Source organism: Motacilla alba, chromosome 1A, assembly GCF_015832195.1.
Source record: "Motacilla alba alba isolate MOTALB_02 chromosome 1A, Motacilla_alba_V1.0_pri, whole genome shotgun sequence".
NCBI lineage: Eukaryota > Metazoa > Chordata > Aves > Passeriformes > Motacillidae > Motacilla > Motacilla alba.
Genome location: NC_052031.1, coordinates 42,139,710 through 42,157,244, shown reverse-complemented (window position 1 = coordinate 42,157,244; position 17,535 = coordinate 42,139,710). Strand labels below are relative to the sequence as shown.

Below are 17,535 nucleotides of genomic sequence, written 5' to 3'. Positions count from 1 at the left end.
TGAATTCTCTGCACTTAGATTGGGGGGAGAAGGGGAAGGGCTGCAAACTTTTATGTTCTTAGTGGTAGTAGAACCTAAGTTTGCTTATAGTGTAAGTTTAGTGCTTGCAGCTGTTCAAGCAGCTCATGCATATACTGAAAGTGTGCTTACTTTTGAGACTGTATTGTTAACAAGGTGGGATTATTTTGCTGAGCTTGAAACTGGATTGCCTGACTCAACCAGTGCAGACACCAGTCTGTTTACATACAATGGCGAAATTGATACTTCTGGGAGGTAACTGATGTTTGTATGTGAAATTTGTCGGGCATTACTTTCATCCTAGGATGATTGGCTCAGTTTAACTTTCTACAGAAAGTATGTTTTGCAAGTGAAGAAAGTGCATTTGGAGAAGATTACTTTAGAGATACCCCTACTGGATTTTTGTGCCTGTGTGTTTGAGCCTAGCAAAAACACAGCTTATCGGAACTTATTGGAGTTGACTGATAAGTTAAAGAGTGAGTTGAACTTCTGGTTAAAATTTGATAACTCTTTAAACCTTTCTTTCCAGGTGCTTCAAAATACTGAGTGCTAATGGAGAACCAAAGGTATTTAGACCTAGGGACCGTGATGATATTGTGAAAACTGTAATTGAGCCAATGGCTTCTGAAGGTCTCAGAACCATCTGCCTGGCATTCAGAGACTTCCCAGCAGGGGAGCCTGAGCCGGAGTGGGACAATGAAAATGATATCGTTACTGGTCTGACATGCATCGCTGTTGTTGGGATTGAAGATCCTGTGAGACCTGAGGTAGGGTCACCAGCTAAGCTGCAGTGATTCTGTTGCATGGGATTAATGTTTTTCATCATGCAGAGTCCAAGGAACTGAACTGCTATTGTATGCCTTAAGCATAGTTAATAAATGAAAATCTAATTTCTTGAAGGCAAAGTTAATGGAGCTATAAAAGCAGATTAAAACTACTTAATGTCACTTATGCTGTGTTACTGAAGCTCTGTACAAACTAATAACTTAAGGTACTTACTGTGCAGGATCTCAGTAAATGAAACAACTTGTTATTTTTTTACCACTTGGAGTATTAGGACTTTTGGTTTGGATAAGATTAGCCATTGTGCTTCTTACCAGCTTCTCATGGGGAATGATGGAAAGAGGTGAGCTTGTCACCTGAGAACTGAGGGCAAGGAGTATGGCTTGTGGTTGAGGTATAAGGTTTTTCAACAGTGAAAGCTTTTATGCCACATGCATGTGGAAATTGGGGCTGATCTGCACTATTGTCACTTCACAGTAAAAGTTATTGATGAAGCACTGGGGTATGAGCTGTAGTTTATTTCACATAATCATAAATAAAATGCCAGTACTCAGTACAGCCTAATATGTCATGAGGATTTTTATGGTATTTTGAATACTGTAGTATTTAAAAAATTGCAGGAGGGAGGGGAACAGATATAGCAGTGGCACAAACCCTCTTGCTAGAATTGCAGCTTGTGTGGTTTTTAGGAAAAGAACCATGGTATGCTACTTAATAGTTTTTTTTTAAAGTTCCATACCTAAAGTCTTCATTTTAAAATAACAATTATCCTGTATGAGCCATAAACATTTCTTTCATTCACATGTCTAGATTTATTTAACTAATATACGGTCTCTGAGCCTGTGGGGTTTTTTTCTTGCTTACAGGTACCGGATGCAATAAAAAAGTGTCAACGTGCAGGCATAACTGTACGTATGGTCACTGGAGATAACATTAACACTGCTCGTGCTATTGCATTGAAATGTGGTATTCTGAATCCTGGTGAAGACTTCCTGTGCTTAGAGGGCAAAGACTTTAACAGGAGAATACGCAATGAAAAAGGAGAGGTAAGCATACTGACTCTCTCATCAAGTAGATCAACAGATATTCTAAGTCTCCTACGTGTGTAAAATATAACCAATGCTCTTTCTGCAGATTGAGCAAGAGCGAATAGATAAAATTTGGCCAAAGCTTCGTGTTCTTGCAAGATCTTCTCCCACTGACAAACACACTCTAGTAAAAGGTAGGTAAAAATTCTCTGAGCTTCTAAGTAAAGTTGGATTCTTTTTTCCCCTGTGCTTCTAGGAAAAAAAAATTAGGACTGAACAATGGGAAATGTCTGTGAAGTTGTTTCCAACTGCTTTTTTTATTTTCTGCTTGAGAGATGGAGCGAATGACAACTTTTTTTGGTGACTGTTGTTTTTTGGGGGGTTTTTGTTTGTTTGTTTGTTTTATTACTGATAAAGACAAAAACTGGGTTTCTCTTTCAGGCTAAGTCTTTTCTGTGTTGTTAATTTAGAACTGTAACACTTGTATGTCATTTTATTTTAGGTATAATTGACAGCACTGTCTTTGACCAGAGGCAAGTTGTAGCAGTAACTGGTGATGGTACCAATGATGGTCCAGCTTTGAAGAAGGCAGATGTTGGATTTGCTATGGTAGGATTTTTTTTTTTTTACATCCTCAGTATTTTATCAATGATTTATCAAATCACTTCAGATTAAAGAACCTTGTTTCATGAGCAGAGTGACCATAATGATAGAGACTGCCAGTTGATGTTCAAAATGTCTTTGGATGCTATATCTTGTACATCAGAAGTAGAATTGAAACAACACCATTTTATGGTAGTGTAGGGTCTGCACTTGTCTGGATGATTCATTAGATTACATGGCTTTCTCAGCTACCCTTTCACGTAGCTGCCAAACAGTGTCTTGGCTTTTAAGTGCTTATTCTGCATAGACTCATGCTTTAAGTATGTGGGTCTCAGCTTTCTTTCAGGACAGAGTTAGGCAGATTCCTCAAGCTTCCTTTTGCCGCAGGATTCCTCCTCAGTTTTAAATGAAAGAGGTACACTTTGGTCATGGCAGGTCACTGTAGTCTTAAAGCAATTGAATGGAAAGAAAAAATGAAGACCACATTCTCCTATACCACATGCAAAAAAAGAAAAACTCAGATTCTACTCCTGAGAGAAAAAATGGGAAAGAGATTTCACATCATTCTCAAGGAGCTTTTTTCAAAAACATAACTTAAAAATTTGACAGCTACATATGAAACGTTCTCTAGACTGTAACAGTCTTGTCATAACAAGTATCTTTGTATAGCTGCTGTAGTTGCCACTGTCAGGGGCAGATTTGTTTATCTGTTTTGAATGTTTTCTGAAGTTGCTGTCTGTGTTCATCTGTGTAAGGAACTATCTTCTCTAACTGCTTACCTAAATAGCACTTAAAATATACCATGTGATATCTAAAGGTACCTTTTAAGGTGTACACATAGAGTGCAGGTGACTCATTTCCTTGACAAAATAATTTATCAAGAGTTAGGATCATTAAATTTGCTATTGAGTTAGTGGATTTGGAATGCCAAAAGAAAAATTAAGATTTTTTTGAAGTAGGTGTCTTCAGGCATCATTACACAGAACACAGCTGTTTGGGTACTGTAGGAGACTAGAGGTGCTTAAAATTTAAGAACGTCATGTTACTTTTCAGTGCATATGCAATGACATTGCATAGTCTACTGTTCAATGCTAATGCCCTTCTGCAAAAGGCTTTTGGTAATGTTTATGATCCTACTGTGTTGCAAGCACATGTGTTGCCTGCTGCTGGAATCCACACAACAAAATAATTAGGGCAGAGCTTGAACTGTAGCACTGCACCATCTGGTGGCCTTCAGCTTGAACAGGGTTCAGTAACATTTCTTTGGGAGAACTTATCGTGTCTTTACTGTTAACTCTCAAATTTATATTGGTCTTTATTTCAAAGAGAGCATTACTTTGTTTTCATTTTTCCAGGACTTTAAAGTAGAACTTGTTTCAATAGGGCTATATAGGCTTACATTAAAGGAATCCTTCAGATGTTGTGCATCCAAGTGAATGCTGACCAAGGACATAAGAGCTTTTGTCATAAAAAGTCAGTGCATCCTCTTATATTTCATAATGTTTTTCTTTTTCTATCAGGGTATTGCTGGAACAGACGTAGCTAAGGAAGCTTCTGATATTATCCTTACAGACGACAACTTCACCAGTATTGTTAAAGCAGTTATGTGGGGACGAAATGTCTATGACAGCATCTCCAAATTTCTTCAGTTCCAACTTACTGTCAATGTAGTAGCAGTAATTGTTGCTTTTACAGGAGCATGCATAACACAAGTACGTACCAGCGGGGAATTGTTTTGGCTAATAAAGGTTGAAAGAGTCATGATTGATTAATTCTTGAGTTCAAAATTTCACTGAAACAGTAGTCCAAAGATCATAATGCTCTTCAGAACATGCCAATATTGTATGATAGATGCCTTTAATAGCTGTAATTTCTGCACTTCTATTGGAGGGTTTATGTATCTATTTTTATAGGATTCTCCACTTAAAGCCGTGCAGATGCTGTGGGTAAATCTCATAATGGACACATTAGCTTCTCTTGCCCTGGCAACAGAACCACCCACTGAAGCTCTTCTGCTGCGGAAGCCTTATGGTAGAAACAAACCTTTGATTTCTCGTACAATGATGAAGAACATTTTGGGTCATGCGTTCTACCAGCTTGTAGTGGTCTTCACACTCCTGTTTGCTGGTAAGAGTACTGAGGCTTTACAAAGTTATTCTGATTGTTGTGGAGAGGTGTTTTTTAAAAACTATTTTTTTGCTGTAGCGTGTGTGTAAAGACACTAATCAAGCTGTTCATAAATGCCTTTTATATACAGGTGAGAAAATTTTTGATATCGATAGTGGAAGAAATGCACCTCTGCATGCTCCTCCTTCAGAGCATTATACTATAGTATTTAATACATTTGTGATGATGCAGCTTTTTAATGAAATTAATGCCCGAAAGATTCATGGTGAAAGAAATGTTTTTGAAGGAATCTTTAACAACGCTATCTTCTGTTCTATTGTGCTGGGGACATTTGTTGTGCAGGTAAGCAGATTCTTGGAGCGTGGGGGGAAAATGCATTTAGTGCACTGACATACTTGCTTATCATGGAAATGCCAATCAACTAGGCCAGAGATCTAATTTCTGCAATGTGCAAAACTTTCAGGGGCAAGCACACAATAAGTAAGTTGTCAGTGCAGCTTGATGGAGTTTTCAGACCTCTTTGAAATTGGTAATGCTGGAATGTTGTATTCGTCATTACCGTTCGAATTTTCAACTTCCTCAATTTTACCTTGGTATTCTAATCTCTTGGCAAAATATGAAGAAGTTACATATGTCATCTGTTCATTCACCCCTTGCCTCTAAATCTTTCTTATAATATCTACTTGTGTATCTGAAAGAGAGTCCATTTAAACAATTATAGAAAAAGAACAACTTCTTTTACTTTCTTAATGAGATGAGGACATAAGCTTTAGAAATTTAATTATTAGTTTCAATTATTATTTAATTTAATAAGCTTTAGAAATTTAAGTATAAGTTTTTACCTTACTGGTGCAGGAACCAGTGATACCTACTGGTATATATTGTAGAGGTGCTGTTTTAAGTGAAAAAAACCTGATGTGTAGGGTCTTTCTGTTCCAGCACATGGGGGAACTCATAAAAGCTAGTAAATTAACTCAGTACATGTTAACAAAGGAAATGAAATATCATTATTTGACTGGGTTCACATGCTGGTGTATTTAAAACTGAACCTACAGAAAATAGTTTACAAGAACTATTTTCACCCTCTAAATAGCCTTCACTTTAATTAGTCAGAAGAAATAACAAACAAATCAGCATACTACTTAATTTCAGAACCCATTTTCATTTTGGATTAAGTTATTTGGGACATATAGCCTACACATTAAGCTTCTCCTTAGACTTGATAATTCATGAGGTTGATGGAAGTTATATCAATTCAAGCATTGGAAATGTATGCACTGCTGCTTCACATTGTCAGGGAACTTACTCTCTCAGGTTTAGATTTTTATAGGTAACACTTCTTCAGAAACTGCTCTTATTTTTGGGATTATGAATGCAGCAGATTGACTCTTGTTGTGCAATCAAGCCAGACATTTAGAAATTAGTCCTGACTGCCACTGTGTTTGTTCCCTTTATAAATTTGGCAGACTGAATGCCTTCCCCAACACCTGATTTATCTCAGTATTTAATTTGGAGTTAATAACAGAAGATACTCTTTGCTTTTTCAGCTGTCAGGTGTCCTACTTAATGGTCAATACTGTCTCCTTTTCATGCCTGCCCTGCTGCTTTGAATTGTTGATTCTCCAGGGCAGACTTTCATGCATATAATTCCTATGCAGAGGGATACCTTGCTCATTAGGGCCCATACAGCTTGTTGTAATAGCTAAGGCAGTGGGAGCTCATTTAATTTAGCTTTTGAGATCTCTGCCCCCTTCCCGCAAGATTTACTACATGTGGTGATTTAAAGTCTGATATTTTACACTGATGTGATACATAGTAATATCCTGTAGAATTACTTCTGAGATATTTCATGTCTTATGGATCTATGAATTCTATTAATACAAGTTGATGAATCTTGGACTTAGTTCCAAGATGGGTGTTCATAGCAAAAGCAATCACTGTACATTTGTAGCATCAAATACTCGCTGTAATCATGAAATGAAGGGGAAAAAAAAACTTAAAGCAAAATTGAGGAGTCAGCAAGTTTTCATGACATTTGTGTGACATTTGAAGAATGAATGCGTTGTTCTTGAAATTCTGAAAAGTGGAAGAATATTACATAGGTTTGGAAACTCGCTCAAACTGCTAAGACAGTAAAAGAACATGCTTAATAAGATGGGAAATCCCATGTTCTCTTGCAGAGCTGTCTATTGCAATCTTTAAGCATTAGGGAATTTTTTAGCAACAGGTCACTGCTACATGTTTAATTATGTTTTTCTCCACAGATAATTATTGTGCAGTTTGGTGGAAAGCCTTTCAGTTGCTCAGAACTCTCAATTGAACAGTGGCTGTGGTCCATTTTCCTGGGCATGGGCACACTACTTTGGGGCCAGGTAAACTAGGATTTTTCAAAATGCCAAATATCTACTTGCAACAGCATACTTTAAATGGAAAAAACAAACACACTGTCTTTAGCATTCAGATCTTACAAGTGGACTGTATGAATATATGAAGACTAACAGTAAATATTAATTACAATTGACTTGTTCAATAGATATAAAAAGTCTTAAGTTGAATATTCCTTGCTCAGAGTGGGTCAATTATTAACATTTCATAACTGGATCCTGTGGCTGGTTTAACAATTTTTAACTAGAAGCAGCTGTAGTTACCTTTTAAATATGAAATTATATCTTCAGACAGATATGAGTACCAGAAAATGTGGTAAGAATACAAGAGGCAATGAACATGCTAATGTTAAAATATATTTAACTTGGTGCTTAAAGGTTTTCTTGAAAAATCAGAATTGCTAAATTTGACAGTATTTTCATGATTTAAAGACCTCCTGGAGTAGCAAGAAATGCAGCAAAACTCAAACCAACTTTCTCTTTAATCTTTATTTGCATAATTGTGGCATAATTGAAAAGTCTTCCCACCTAGTAAGCCATTACATTTGGACTTTTATTTCCTTTCCCCTCCCCCCAGAGTGTCATTACTATTGCATGCACAACAGTGCTTGTAAGCAGCAAGCTTATTTACGTGAAACTTTAGAGCTGCAGAGTTTTCTATTATTTAATGACATAGTTGTCTAAACTTTTCATACCACATGAAGAGTTTTCCATTACAGTTTCTTTCCTTCCACTAAGTAAAAGACACTTGATGTTTCACAATAAAATTGGTAGGATGAATTTTAGTTGTAAATACATATGCAGACATATGTTCTGAAAGTGACTAAGCTTTTTCACAAGGTTCTCTGGAAAATTAATTATTTAAAAAAATCAAATAGAGTCACTCTGAAGTGACTCCTAGAAGAGAATCGAGATGGCTTGAAATACCTTTGACCCAAAGTGTCTTGCAAGGGCAAAGCTTCCCTACGCCATTCATGCTGCTCTAGCTTCTCAATAAAGTCAAAGAGCTTGAGTTTTCTGAGAATAATAGAAACTGAAGTGTGAGCTGGGAGCATTCACAGTAGCAGTTTCAGCATAAAGGGCTGTTTATCTTGCTTTTGGAGCAGACTTCTTTCCTCTGCAGCTGCAGAAATGTTCTTCTAGGTTTGTGATGATCAAGGAAAGCAGTCTTGGAATTGATCTGAATCTGCTAGATATAATACACCAAAAATGACTCCCCTTAACCACATGTAGCTTTTAAGATATATAAATTGCTATACACCAAGTAGCAAAGTAACAGCTTGAGATACATAAAATTTCAAAAACATCACTTGCCTTACAAATGGATTGATATCTCCCAGGTCACAAATGAATGAATGTCTCTTCTGTATTTCTGAATTAATTGTGGTTGCTGTAGGTGATGGAGGTCCCACTTAAAGTGACACGTCATGCTCATCAAACTGATGAAACTCTAAAAGCTCTAGATACCAGTACAATCTACAGGATTAATGGCTTTTGTAGCTTCAGTACTCCTCCTTCCTGGCATTGTCAAGTAATGTTAATGTGGAATTCTTTGTCCCTGGCAAGGCTGTTTTGTAGTCCAGGTTTAATTTCACACCTTGGTTGAGATAGTAAGTATATTCACAGCTTTGCAGCTATTCAGCTGGAGTGATTGTTTTACACAGATGCACTCATCCTGTCTATGTAATTTAGTTTTTTCAACTTCGCTAATTGTATGCAGGATATCTGTTAAGCCTTAAGACTGGTATTACTCTTTTTTTTGTTGTTGTTGTTGTTGTTAAACAAAAAATAATCCTGATGTATGTATTTTATCCACTGTTAGTTGATTTCAACAATTCCAACCAGCCGATTGAAATTCCTTAAAGAAGCTGGTCATGGAACACAAAAGGAAGAGATTCCTGAAGAAGAACTAGCAGAAGATGTAGAGGAGATTGATCATGCCGAGAGAGAATTGCGTCGTGGTCAGATCTTGTGGTTTAGGGGCCTAAACAGGATACAAACTCAGGTATGGTCTTGAAAAAGGTAGGATGCAATGGGTGTTATGAGGGAAATTTCTCCATTTTTGACTAAGGTGGCTGTTCTAACTGGTGTGACTGAGACTGTCAAAAGGGGGTATGGATGGATGTGTAATCCCTCAGGGTCCTCTGTTTTCTTCAGCTTTAAATGCAACTCTTGCCTGTTTATCTGCTCTGTTTTTAAAAAGTGCCTTTTTTTCTTTACTTTTTATGTGTTATAGATGGGATGGTCCTTTCTCTTGTTCTCTCTCTCTCTTGCTGAGCAAGCTGTCACAATCTCTGATTCCTTGCAGATGGATGTAGTGAATGCTTTCCAGAGTGGAAGTACCATTCAGGGGGCTCTAAGGCGGCAACCCTCCATCGCCAGCCAGCACCATGATGTAACAAATATTTCTACCCCTACACATGTAGTGTTTTCCTCTACTACTGCTTCTACTACTGTGGGGTGTGAGTGTGTGTTCCTAAAGTGCATGAAATTAACATTTCCTAATTCACGTACCTAACGTTTCTCATTTTCTCCTTAGTACTTAAAATCATCGTTCAGGCTTTTATAGAGCTCTTCCACAAAGTGGAGTCCTCAAGACTTTTTTTTTCTTAGAGGGCTGAGAACAGGTGGAACAGTTTCAACAAAAGACTTTATTGCGAAAGCTGTGAGCCTGCACATCCTGTGCGTTCATCCATTCGTGTACAGAGGGATTTTTAAGATAAAAGGGAAAACTGTTGTAAATTTTCGAGTATATGCCTCTCAGGGTGACTTGCATTGAATAAGTGAACTAACTGTATAATCATGGACCCAGGTCAACAAAAATAGGTCTCTTGCACTGTAGCACAAACAATACTTAAGTAAGCGTAAGCAAGCTGATTTGGAAGCAAATGGTGTGTTGAAGATATGAATGTAGTCAGAACATGGAGCACTAAATGCATTTTCTTTGTAGCCTGTAAGGAACTTTATGAATCTCTGCTTTCATTGGACCTTATTTACTGAATAACAACTTTTTCAACATCAGGATTCAGGTGGCGAAACAAGGCTTCTAAAATGCGTACAAGTCAGAAGAAATATGAATTAGCTAATACAAAAAAGAAAAAGAAATCAAGCATTACATGGCAAAACTTTCATTCAAATCTGAAGAGTTCTTTTTCCTCTCTAGGTTCTTCTGGGAGCAGTTCATAAGCCATCAGTTGACAGCAAAGTTTGTCTCACCTCAATTCTACCATCTCTATCTTGTGCTCTAAGTGGCATTTCAGTTTCAGCCTTCCTCTCTGTAGAGGCTGGAGATTTATTTACTCTTGGATGTAGGCCTAAACTCTGGAGCCAGAAGATGCATAGTAGTTGTAGTTGAATACTGACAGCCAATATCTCTGTTCAGAGTTTTCCATCTTAATACATGTTTAACTTTCTTCTCTAACTTCCTGGAGACAGGTTAAATAATTGTTTTTTTAAAATAACCCTGAGAGGGCTTCTTCTCCCCCTTCCCCTCCCTGCTTAAACTTTCAGATTACCAGATGGATGAAGACCCTTAATTTCAGGAGCTGTCTTGAATGAAACGGTGAAATCTTCAGACTCTTTTTAAAATTTTTTTTTATTTTTATTTTTGGGCTCAGCTGGAATTCACATATGAGCATAAGTATTTACCTCTGTATTTGTTCTCCAGTGGTGAGACAGGTATTTCCCTACCTTGCAGTAGTACTGAGAAGCTCAGCTCACAAATTTGCATGCCTCAAGAACACAAAATGAAAAGTAGATTTAACACTTAAGGATGCACAGGATTGCATCTCCTAGTTAAAATGCTAATTAGTAACCTGTATCCCTAACTACACTCCAGAACATTAATTAGACATTCAGCATTCTCTAGAGAGCAATGTCATTCCATGCTGCTATTTGAGCAGAATCTACTGGGCACTGCAGCATTTCATTGCATCAAATGATCAATGCAGATACAGAGCTACCATAGCAGAGAACTAGTTTTTCATCCCCACTATTACAGCCTTCTGCTACACCCTCCAGAAGAGCAGCTTTTGAGGACTAATATAGATTAATGGGAAGCAGATGTGTTATTGTCTCTTTTTTGGAGCTGCTTGTTGGAAAATAGTTCCTATAAAGTAAGGTTGCAACTCTTAAGCAGCCATCTGGTTAGGAGAATTTGGAGTGCCAACTGCATTCCTTGCTATTCTGGTACTAATATGAGGAAGGGCTGATGACAGTATGAATTACACTTAACAAATTGTCTTGTTTGCACCTCACTTACATGATTTATTTATAGTCGTCCCTCTAGTTTAATTATCTTGAGTGGTTGAAAATAGAGCCTTCAAAACACTAGATTTTCCTTTTTAAAGTGCTGAAAGTTTGATTTCTGCCTTTGTGGCTGGACTCTGAGTCCTGGGCTTGCTGTAGTGTCTAGTCCACTTGTGTCACATGCATTCTGCATGGGAACCAAGCCTTTATTGTGGGTATGCATTGCATATATTCTATGATAATTACAGCTGTCCTCTTAAGCCAGAATTGTTTTTCATTGCTGCTGATGTTCTAAATTCTCATCTGTAAGCAATGAACAAACAGTCCCATGAGACATTCATATTTCATTTTGCCACATAAATGGCACAGCGGGATGCAACACGCCAAATAAAGTCATTGCAAACTTTCAGTCTGGTATTGTCACTGCTAATTTTCTTGGTAAGTGCCAATCCAGTTTAGGCAGCTGGCTGGACTTATTTAAACCTTGTATAATGTGTCAACTCCTTGACAGTGTGCTCAATTCTTTTCATGCAATGAACATTAAAGTACTAGCTGCTGTTGTAGTCTTTTCTCCAGCACATTCACTCTCTTTTCTGTCCTCCCCTTACTGGTAGTTATGTCTTCCCCCTTGATCATGTGCCACATCCCTGTTTCCCCTTATTCCCTGTGCCTTCTTCCCTTGCCTCCATGGTTAATTTGGCTCAGCATGTACCTGTAGTATAAAAATGGGAACATGATCACTTTGGAATAAAATTCTTTGTGCAAGTGGTCTGAGGGAGCAGAGGTGGGGAAACTATGCTACTTCTAGAACACAGTTGAGACAGGAGACTTTATCATGTGCAGTGGTTCTATTTAACCAATTTGATTTAACACATTGCTTTTGGATAGCCCTTCTCTGTTGACAGTGAACTTCCCAGGTGTATCTTAGCTGTTTTGAAGTCTCTGCTCTTGATCTGCTTGACCTTCCAGCTTCATTCCCTCACATGGAAGTCACTTTATTTTTCCTGTTGAGGAACTCTGGAAGCACTAGTCATGATGTGTTTCCCAGCTTGAAACAAGTCATCTTGGATGCGCTGAAAAAAGCTTTAAATTTGACTTGCTGTTTGTAACAGCAAGTTCTTGTTTACTACGGAGTTGCTCTGCTGCTTACTATTTGAAACTGTTTCACACTGCTTTGCTGGAGACTTGCTCAGGGTAGGGATGTTGAGAATTGAATAAGGAGTCAACAGGACGGGGAAACTGTCTCAGGAAAAGTGTTGGATAAATGAGTGAATGACTTCTACCTCACCTTACTTGTTTTATCAGTTCAAGAATGGATCCTCAATTTCTCTAGTTGATCAGGGAAACATGAGGCATGGGAGAAGGGGGGTGTGGACAGCTGGTTTCATCCTTCAAATAATAGTTAGGAAAGCTTAAATTCAAGTCAGCCTGGACATGCACAATTTGCAAAATACAGCTGTACTTTCTTTTGTATGCAATTTGACTATGAAAGGTTTATTTATGAATTCTGTTAGCTTAGCTTTCTGATTCAAAAAATATTAAACAACTGAAAGACATGAAACAGTCCTCAGCAACTGAAAGACATGAAACAGTCCTCAGCCTGGGAACTGTGTCCATGAATTCAGTGTAAATCGAAGACTCGCGCAAAGGCTGATCATCCTGCTTTTCTCATACTTGGCACTACTTAAATAGTCTCTTCAAAGTTACAACCTTTCCTGGCTACTACACTGTACAATACAGTATTCAATTTCCTAGTTCTGGTCTTAAGTTTCCAAAGCACTGTTCACTAAGGAACTTTCTCTAGAGTGGTAAATGGCTATATACTCGAATATTTACAGCTGTTACAGTGGTATCCTTTTTTGCATGACTTTGTAAATGTTCGTTCATTGTGACATTGGCTTACACTTGCTTGGCTTTTTCATAGTCGGTTGACATCCTAATTCCTAGCATGAGAATTAGTGACCCTTTTATCCCCTAACTTATTTTCAGCCTCTCCCCTCCTTCCCTCCCTCCAATCCCACCCAAATATTCAATAAAACACTCATTGAGATTTATTTAATTTTTGAATAAGTAAATATTTGTTGGCCTCACTTCTGAAAAATGCTTAGCCCATGTTAAATAATTAAACGACTCTAGTGCCATGTCTGAATTTTAGGGCCCTTCAGCTTTTTGCAGTACTTTCACAATTTTTATTCCTACTGTGTAGACTGGCAGTGCTCTACTGAAATGCTCTTCATTTTTTACAGTTTATTGCAAGTTCCACTGCATCATACAAATTTGATTCACTCATGTCTAGCTGTTTGTGGATTCAAACTCATAAGAACCATGCCATTATCAGTAAATATGCAGCATTTTAACAATACTTTTTCTTTGTTTACAGATCCGAGTGGTGAATGCATTTCGTAGCTCCTTGTACGAGGGGCTAGAGAAACCTGAGACACGAAGTTCAATTCACAATTTTATGACGCATCCTGAGTTTAGAATAGAAGACTCCGAGCCTCATATTCCCCTTATTGATGATACTGATGCTGAAGATGATGCTCCAACAAAACGCAACTCTAGTCCCCCTCCCTCTCCCAATAGAAATAACAATGCGGTTGACAGTGGAATTCACCTTACAACAGACAAGAACAAGTCTGCTACCTCTTCATCCCCAGGGAGCCCACTACATAGTTTGGAAACATCACTCTGATTGTAAGCTGAATGTTAACACACTAGCTGCATTGTAAAGAAATTGAAACTGGGTCTCTTCACACATTATGATGGACAAGATGATATTCTTGTCTTGGACTTCAACAGAAGAAACACTTGTACGAATGTAGATTTATTTTTTTAAAAAAAAGCTTTCTGCCAGACTGGAGGGTGCTTTTCTGGGGGTGGGAGTAATAATGAACTCTGACAGATAAACAGTAACTCGGCATAAGTGACCTGTGGATCATCTGTTGTACTAAGAATGGTCCTGAAGAGTGTGTTAGCAGAGCTTTAGTTTATCATGATCCTTTTCTGAGGGGAAAGCTGGGAAGGGCAAGGAGGCCCTGGATCATTGAATTGATACTTTAATTTCTGCTGTTGGCTGTTAATAATTTGGATTATTTATGTTTATAAATGATACAGATCTGTTTACAAGGTTTGTAGATACTTTTTTGTTCCTGTTCATAGATGGGAAGCTTCCTTATAAATGATGCAGAGAAGATGAAAAACAAAACAAAAAAACCAAAAAAACTAGTCCTTCAAATACTGCTGTATTTTCAGGAAAAGGGTGTTTCTATTGAAACTGTACTAAATTTTGCCTGCAATTTACCTTGTTAAATATTGTAGATAAATTGCTACTACTAATAGCCAAATAGATAACACTAATGCTTTGTAAAAACATGAGCAGTGGTGTTCTAATGAAGTTATGGCCTCTGTCCTAATTAGTTTCTTAAATACATTTACTACTTAATGGTTTTGAAACAACTGTTTAATTTTTAAAAATTTTGAGAAACTTAATGAATAACTTTTGTTCAGAACTTAGTAGGATTGTTTAATGCAGGACATCAATACGTGATGGAACTTGCTTGAAATATTTCTGTTATCTCGGGCAAAATGGATTAAATCAAAATACATCAGAATCTTAGTCCTTTGTTTTTGTCTGATCATGTTAGTTTAGTGCTGTCTTGGTGAACTGTGAGTGGAACTGTGATTTTTTTCTAATCTATAGAATCCTTCATGCAGCATGAGGGCTGTTGGCATTTTGAAAGGTTGTTAGTGGGTAGCATACATGTTCTCCTTTTTGTTTTTGAAACTTGTTTGTAAACATGAATAAATCTGCCCTTTTGTTAAAATAAAATTGCAGCAATGGTTTCTTACAGATTTTTTTTCTCAGCTCCTTCACTGGAAATACAGAAGGTACTCTTTTATGTTACTGGTTACCTTTAAACTGCAATTTCAAGATGGTAACAGCCCCACTCCAAATAGCTCTTTGGGTAAATGGAATCATGATGGCTGCCTCCAGAATGAATGTAAGTTTAGGTACTCAAAAGTCTTCACTGAGCCAAAAGGATACTCCTGGGGAATTAATAGGTCTGCCTGAAATTCTGAGACTTACTGTGAGTACCATGTAATAAATGTATCTCTGCTTAAATAAGGGAGACTGAGAACTGACATTAAGCACAGGTGAAATGCACCAGAACTGATCAACTAGAGATTGACTGAAGAAGTTATGATCTGCCTCTGCTGTATTTTTCAGACAGCGAAGGATGATGAAACAGTACTTGGTCTGGCACTTTCTCATGTTTTCTTGGTCCAATACTACTTAAAAGAGCAACAGAAGACATGAGTTGTAAGATTTTCTTTTTCCAGCTCTGTATTCTTAAAAATACCAAATGAATTTTTTTGGTCAAATATTCCAGAATTATGGACATTTTAAAAAGTGGTCCCTTCAAAGGACTGCAAGAATTAAGTTGGCAGTGAGGAAGGAGATAATAGTGGAGCTAACTGCAGAAATGAGCAGGCTGGGAAGCTCAAGCACATCTTTCCCTTGTGGTGGGGTACATGCATGCTTGGCATTGTCCTTTAGTGGATATTGTTCGACCTGTGGCACTGTATCCCACTGTCAACCACTCCTGAATTCCATCTTTTCTATTGTACTTCAGTAAATACACTGAATTCTAGGCAAGGGGGTCGAGGGTGGGGGTTGCACTTGACACTTTGTATAGTGATTTCTCCCACATGTTTCTAGCACTTTTCTTACATCATAGTTCTTATCTAGAGCGCTTAGTAGGGGGGTCAGTTTTTATGTAAGCTATTTTCTCTTTACTACAGAAGTCAGATAAGCACTGGCTTAAAATAAAGGGAGTTTTCTTTACCTGTGAAGTACACTGCCATGTGGAAAAGTATCTTCATTTTACTTCGTTAATGAGTAATGATTTGACTTCATTTCAAAACAAACTTTAATTTTCCCCTCTTCTCTAGGTGTGACCATGACTGCATGTTAATCTTTTTTGGAGTAATATCTACACTTAAACCTTTTGTGGGGGGGTGGGATGGTGAATGTAGGCTTTGTACATCGCTGGTCCCTCTTGATTCTGTTAACATCAATGTGCTGTTCTTGCAGGAAACATCCTTAGAGAAATAAGGAAAAGTTGTTTAAGAGGGGGGTATGCTTTCTTTGTGATCTCAAGAAATCATAACATTGCCTAGATTATGAAATGGTTTTCACTAAGCTCATGAGGCCTTCATTGCCTGGTTGTAAGGTTTACTTGTCTTTCTTCTTGTAACTGAAATAAATAAAAGTGCTGTTCATCTCAGTCTGTATGGGGACTGAAATTCTTGAATGTCAGTACAGTACTGATTTAAACCTGAAATGAATGCCAGTTATATAAAACAGCTCTTGCTACAATTTTGCGCTCATTTGCTTTGAAGAAATTGTGGTATATAGTGCACATGGCTGAGCGACAGGGACTTGGAACATCAACTCAGTTCTAGACCGAGCGGCTTAAAATGTGGTTTGGAGTGGCTTAAAATGGGGTTTCCTGGGTGGGATATCTACTATAGCTGTGTACATGTTAGGACACCTCATCTTGGCTCTGAAGGAGGGCTGAAAACAGTAATTAGTATAAGAGGACTCTTTTTTTTTTTCTGTATTGACCTTAATAGGAAGGGGAAAATGCTGCATCATGGAGTAGTCTGGAGAGAATAATGGAACCAAATTTCTTAATGCTAAATAAGTGGGTAAATGCAGGGGTCTACAGCAAGTACAAGCAGCCAAAAATTATGAAATAACATACTCAAAGGCTTTCTTAGAATAACAGCAAATTTTCCAATTTGTTTTTAAGTAAGCAAGCAAATGTAAGATTCATGGGAGTGTAACTTGTGTATACTAAGTATTGGAAAGTAATTCCAAAGGCCTGATAAGTTAAATTTCTACTGCTAGTAGTTCTAGCCTCTGCAGAGCTCTAGAATAATCCAGATCATAGTCAGCATTACATAGATCAAAGTAGAATATCTTAATGTCTGTACTACCTTTCTAATGCAAATACTTGGTTTTAAAGAGTTGCTGCTTTTTTCCACCTGCACCCTCTCCCCCAGCAGTACATTTCTTCTGATCTTACAGATTTCAAGCCCTCACTGAAGTACCTTAACTTTGCTGGATGAGCCTGGCCAGCATGAAGGGTCTAGCTCCAATTTATCTCCAGACTGATTAGGCCTGCTTATTCGGGACCATGTCATGAGAAATTCTGGGCCAGAATAAAGAGCCTCATAGGTGTTCCTGCCAATCTTCTGCCCTGAACTGTATCCTGAAATACCTAGCCACCTTCCTCAGGAGGTTGCAGCATCCATCAAGGAGATATGACTTAGTTTCT

The 17,535-nt window shown here is 37.8% G+C and overlaps 1 protein-coding gene and 1 long non-coding RNA gene across 9 annotated transcripts in view; one reads left to right on the top strand and one right to left on the bottom strand.

Annotated features, from left to right (window-relative positions):
• ATP2B1 (ATPase plasma membrane Ca2+ transporting 1) overlaps positions 1 to 16,480 on the top strand; it is a 60,401-nt gene extending 43,921 nt beyond the window's left edge. For 5 of the 7 annotated variants that reach the window (XM_038155466.1, XM_038155465.1, XM_038155464.1 and 2 more), the window contains exons 12-22: positions 548 to 785; positions 1,668 to 1,847; positions 1,936 to 2,023; positions 2,332 to 2,438; positions 3,953 to 4,144; positions 4,346 to 4,559; positions 4,690 to 4,901; positions 6,824 to 6,931; positions 8,766 to 8,948; positions 9,252 to 9,338; positions 13,572 to 16,480. In XM_038155466.1, coding sequence (XP_038011394.1) covers positions 548 to 785; positions 1,668 to 1,847; positions 1,936 to 2,023; positions 2,332 to 2,438; positions 3,953 to 4,144; positions 4,346 to 4,559; positions 4,690 to 4,901; positions 6,824 to 6,931; positions 8,766 to 8,948; positions 9,252 to 9,338; positions 13,572 to 13,883 — 1,921 coding nt within the window. In that variant the 3' untranslated portion in view covers positions 13,884 to 16,480. Of the gene's footprint in view, positions 1 to 547; positions 786 to 1,667; positions 1,848 to 1,935; positions 2,024 to 2,331; positions 2,439 to 3,952; positions 4,145 to 4,345; positions 4,560 to 4,689; positions 4,902 to 6,823; positions 6,932 to 8,765; positions 8,949 to 9,251; positions 9,404 to 13,571 lie in introns of all 7 variants that reach the window. The other 2 variants (XM_038155470.1, XM_038155469.1) reach the window with 2 other exon arrangements.
• LOC119708727 overlaps positions 6,938 to 17,535 on the bottom strand; it is a 24,200-nt gene continuing 13,602 nt past the window's right edge. Inside the window, exon 3 of one of the 2 annotated variants that reach the window (XR_005259166.1) lies at positions 6,938 to 8,132. This is a non-coding gene — a long non-coding RNA (uncharacterized LOC119708727). The remainder of the gene's footprint in view (positions 8,133 to 17,535) is intronic. The other variant, XR_005259165.1, reaches the window with a different exon arrangement.